Here is a 5009-nt window from a genome sequence, read left to right as displayed (position 1 = left end):
TAGCTCCTGGTCATCATAAGTTTCAGCAAAGTCCATAAGGCCGGCTATTGTTTCGAATTGGCCACTAAGGATTTTGAATATTTGCTGATTCTCTTGTGGCAAGACCCTCCTGAATTTGATATAAATTAAATATGTCCATAACATCGTCATATCCATACTTACTCAGCCCACCAGCAAATGCCATGGATGCTGCTATGTACTCTGTATCCTCACACATCTTCGTGGCTACCATATAAAGTTCCATATTTGACTTGGCTATATAAGCCCTTTTGAGTTTTGAGCTTGGGTCAAAAAGTCGAGGGTCTGGTGTATGGATAAATGAGTCCTTTATTCTTGATCCGACTACAGTCCGGTGGGGAACCAAAAGACGAGCCTCCAGAGTACATTGTGCCACATACGACACCTCCGGCCCGAACCTGAAGGACTGGCTGAGGAAAAACTTGTGAGTGGGTGTCACCTTATCCAGGGCGCTGACTGTCCCTCCGGAGGAGCCCAGCTGTTGGTAAGAGTCTCCCACAAACATCTGAAACATAAACAACAGCATAATTCAATAACAACTGTCACCAAATGAAAACATGACAACATATTTATGTGAAATATCAGCCACCACCACGTAAAGGAAGGGTGACGAAGTATAAAGTAGATGACAGCCACCACAACGTAAAGGAAGGATGACGAAGTATAAAGTAGATGACAGCCAGCACCATGTCAAGGAAGGGTGACGAAGGATAAGTAGATGACAGCCAGCACCACATCATGGAAGGATGACGGAGTATAGGGTAGATGACAGCCAGAACGAAGAAAGGAAAGGGTGAAAGAGTATAGGGTAGATGTCGGCCAGCACTACGTCATAAATGGTGACGTATTTAGACAGCATGATGACAGCACCACGTCATAAATAGGTGACATAGAATAGAGAAGATGACAGCCAGCACCACGTCAATGAAGTGTAATAGACTATAAGGAAGATGACAGCCAGCACCACGTCAAGGAAGTTGGACGGACTATTGGGTAGATGACAGCCAGCATCATGTAGGAGAGTTTAGAGTAGTGGGTAGTACGCATCGTGTAGGAGAGTTTAGAGTAGTGGGTAGCCAACATCATGTAGGAGAGTTTAGGGTAGTGGGTGTAGTACGCATCATGTAGGAGAGTTTAGGGTAGTGGGTAGTACGCATCGTGTAGGAGAGTTTAGGGTAGTGGGCAGCCAGCATCATGTAGGAGAGTTTAGGGTAGTGGGCAGTACGCATCATGTAGGAGAGTTTAGGTAGTGGCAGTACGCATCATGTAGGAGAGTTTAGAGTAGTGGGCAGTACGCATCATGTAGGAGAGTTTAGGGTAGTGGGCAGTACGCATCATGTAGGAGAGTTTAGGGTAGTGGGCAGTACGCACCATGTAGGAGAGTTTAGGGTAGTGGGCAGTACGCATCATGTAGGAGAGTTTAGGGTAGTGGGTAGTACGCATCATGTAGGAGAGTTTAGGGTAGTGGGCAGTACGCATCATGTAGGAGAGTTTTAGAGTAGTGGGCAGCCAGCATCATGTAGGAGAGTTTAGAGTAGTGGGCACCAGCATCATGTAGGAGAGTTTAGAGTAGTGGGCAGCCAGCATCATGTAGGAGAGTTTAGGGTAGTGGGCAGCCAGCATCATGTAGGAGAGTTTAGGGTAGTGGGTAGCCAACATCATGTAGGAGAGTTTAGGGTAGTGGTAGTACGCATCATGTAGGAGAGTTTAGGGTAGTGGGTAGTACGCATCGTGTAGGAGAGTTTAGGGTAGTGGGCAGCCAGCATCATGTAGGAGAGTTTAGGGTAGTGGGCAGTACGCATCATGTAGGAGAGTTTAGGGTAGTGGGCAGTACGCATCATGTAGGAGAGTTTAGAGTAGTGGGCAGTACGCATCATGTAGGAGAGTTTAGGGTAGTGGGCAGTACGCATCATGTAGGAGAGTTTAGGGTAGTGGGCAGTACGCATCATGTAGGAGAGTTTAGGGTAGTGGGCAGTACGCATCATGTAGGAGAGTTTAGGGTAGTGGGTAGTACGCATCATGTAGGAGAGTTTAGGGTAGTGGGCAATACGCATCATGTAGGAGAGTTTAGAGTAGTGGGCAGCCAGCATCATGTAGGAGAGTTTAGAGTAGTGGGCAGCCAGCATCATGTAGGAGAGTTTAGAGTAGTGGGCAGCCAGCATCATGTAGGAGAGTTTAGGGTAGTGGGCAGCCAGCATCATGTAGGAGAGTTTAGGGTAGTGGGTAGCCAGCATCATGTAGGAGAGTTTAGGGTAGTGGGTAGCCAGCATCATGTAGGACAGTTTAGGGTAGTGGGTAGCCAGCATCATGTAGGAGAGTTTAGAGTAGTGGGCAGCCAGCATCATGTAGGAGAGTTTAGAGTAGTGGACAGTCAGCATCATGTAGGAGAGTTTAGGGTAGTGGGCAGTACGCATCATGTAGGAGAGTTTAGGGTAGTGGGCAGTACGCATCATGTAGGAGAGTTTAGGGTAGTGGGCAGTACGCATCATGTAGGAGAGTTTAGGGTAGTGGGTAGTACGCATCATGTAGGAGAGTTTAGGGTAGTGGGCAGTACGCATCATGTAGGAGAGTTTAGAGTAGTGGGCAGCCAGCATCATGTAGGAGAGTTTAGAGTAGTGGGCAGCCAGCATCATGTAGGAGAGTTTAGAGTAGTGGGCAGCCAGCATCATGTAGGAGAGTTTAGGGTAGTGGGCAGCCAGCATCATGTAGGAGAGTTTAGGGTAGTGGGTAGCCAGCATCATGTAGGAGAGTTTAGGGTAGTGGGTAGCCAGCATCATGTAGGACAGTTTAGGGTAGTGGGTAGCCAGCATCATGTAGGAGAGTTTAGAGTAGTGGGCAGCCAGCATCATGTAGGAGAGTTTAGAGTAGTGGACAGCCAGCATCATGTAGGAGAGTTTAGGGTAGTGGGTAGTACGCATCATGTAGGAGAGTTTAGAGTAGTGGGTAGCCAGCGTCAAGAAAGAGGGTGTAAGAAAGTGTATGAAAATTGGGAGCCAGCATCACGTCTCCTCTCCGGCATGCCTGCTTGGACCTCTCACTCGACAATATCTCCGTTCCAAATATAACTCGCCCGGCCTCTGCCCTCCCTCGAAGACTCGCTCTCCTCCGCAGGTCTCCAGCTGTTTTTCCTCCTTCAACAGCGTCCTCGTTCAAAGTCCTGACCCCTGACTTGTCTGCCATCCTTCTTTCACTCTCACCCGCACTCCTCTTTTCTTCCCCAGTTCTCTTCCACTATCTTTTCTCACCAGGTCCGTCACTCCCAACTTCCTTCTCTCCTCAGCATTCCCTTCTACCCTTTCTCTTCCCTGCTGTTTTTCTTTTCACTTCTCTCCCCTCCTGCTCTGCCCTCTCCGTTTTCTTCTCTACTGCTATACCCTCTCCGTTCTCTCCCTGCCGTTCTGCCCTCTACGTTCTCTCCCCTCCTGCTCTTCCCTTTCCGTTCTCTTCCCTGCTGCTCTGCCCTCTCCGTTCTCTTCCCTGCTGCTCTGCCCTCCCTGTTCTCTTCCCTCTGCTGACCTTAGCACAGTGTTGGCCGAGGATGATATCCATGACGGCGTCACTGATGTCCTCTGTTCCGTCGACCAGCAACACGTCACATCCTTGGATGCGAGGCTTGGTCAGCTGCCAGGCCTTCACCAGTCCGTCCTGTTGACAACACACAACCGTCACACGTGCTCTCACCACAACATTTATATCAATGGAAAAATTGACATCTGTCAGATGGGTAACAGTCGGAAACATGCCATCTGTCAGATGAGTATACAATGACAGTAATGTATGCGGTCCATTAGGTTTATTACATTGGAAAATGCCACCAAGTTTTACAATGTGCCAGTACACCTCTCCTGGCAGCTGACTTCCCATTTGATGAAAGTGGGTTACAACAGTGTCCATAACACACCTGTGTCATGGTCACCGGCAGCCTGGCCAATCACGTGTTACAACACGGTTCATAACCCACTCACCTGTGTCATGGAGATTTGCTACCTCTCCGAGCACCTGTTCATCTCCTTCCACACTGACTCGGCAAGTGACAGGATCTGACAATACAATATTCAAGTATAAACACAAGTACATCGTAGGTCAGTTATCGTCACTGTACCTTCCAGGTACAGCGGAACATAATGCAATAGTTCTACACGTTATCTTGCATCTTTATGTGAAGTTACAGAAACATATTCTCCTCTAGCGGTTGAGGGCAGTATTCTTATCTAGTGGTTAAGGAAACATGCTCATCGAAGGGAAGTATGCACCTCTAAGGAAAGTATGCTCCTTTAGGGCTTAAGGGAAGTATACTCATCTGGTACTCAAGGGAAAGTATGCTACTTTGTTACTTAGGGAAAGTATGTTCTTATGGCGCCCAAAGTAAAATATGATCACTAGCATCATAGGGTAAGTGTACTTAACTAGTTATTCAGGGTAAGTGGAAAGTTCCCCATACAGTAGGGAGTTGCAGTCAATATTCCTCGTTAATTTCGCGCTTTCCAGTAGACGTGACTCGTCACCAATATTTTAAGCACAGCACTCGTGCCCCTCGGGGGCGTCACGAGCAAAAATATTTGTATAAAATCCATTTATTATCCGATCAACTTGGGAATAGTATACAAATGTTTGCCATGAAATTTACGTTTTCTCTAATAGCCGAACAGCTTATAAAAGAAAACGGAGTGGCAGTGAATCATCGTGGTAAAACAATTGTATTATTGACACGACGAGTGTAATCGACGTAGTTTTTATATATGTTGCCGGTCGAACGCATCCTTATGTGACCTTTAATACTTATGTTCTTATAGCACATTCTATTGCGAGCACATTGGTACAAAAATGAAATACATACATCGACAAATAATGTCAGGACAGTGAATTGAATATACACTTTTCAAAGCGAGTTTCGCCGATATGCTGCCGCGGGTAACACTTCGGCCACTTCCCACACTGTTTTGGGTGGGCTACGACATTGAATCTATATTTATATGCATATGTCCGTGTAG

At 47.0% G+C, this 5009-nt stretch overlaps 1 protein-coding gene across 1 annotated transcript; it reads right to left on the bottom strand.

Moving 5' to 3' along the window:
• Window positions 1-1676: 1676 nt before the first annotated feature.
• Window positions 1677-2936, bottom strand: LOC138362922 (uncharacterized). Its single transcript, XM_069321502.1, has one exon. The coding sequence runs from the start codon at window positions 2934-2936 to the stop codon at window positions 1677-1679; it is 1260 nt and encodes a 419-aa protein (XP_069177603.1).
• Window positions 2937-5009: the final 2073 nt, after the last annotated feature.

The sequence above is a fragment of the Procambarus clarkii genome, chromosome 9 (genome assembly GCF_040958095.1).
Source record: "Procambarus clarkii isolate CNS0578487 chromosome 9, FALCON_Pclarkii_2.0, whole genome shotgun sequence".
In the NCBI taxonomy this organism is placed as follows: Eukaryota; Metazoa; Arthropoda; class Malacostraca; order Decapoda; family Cambaridae; genus Procambarus; species Procambarus clarkii.
Note: the sequence above shows the minus strand (reverse complement) of the source record. Positions and strands in the feature narration are given on the sequence as shown.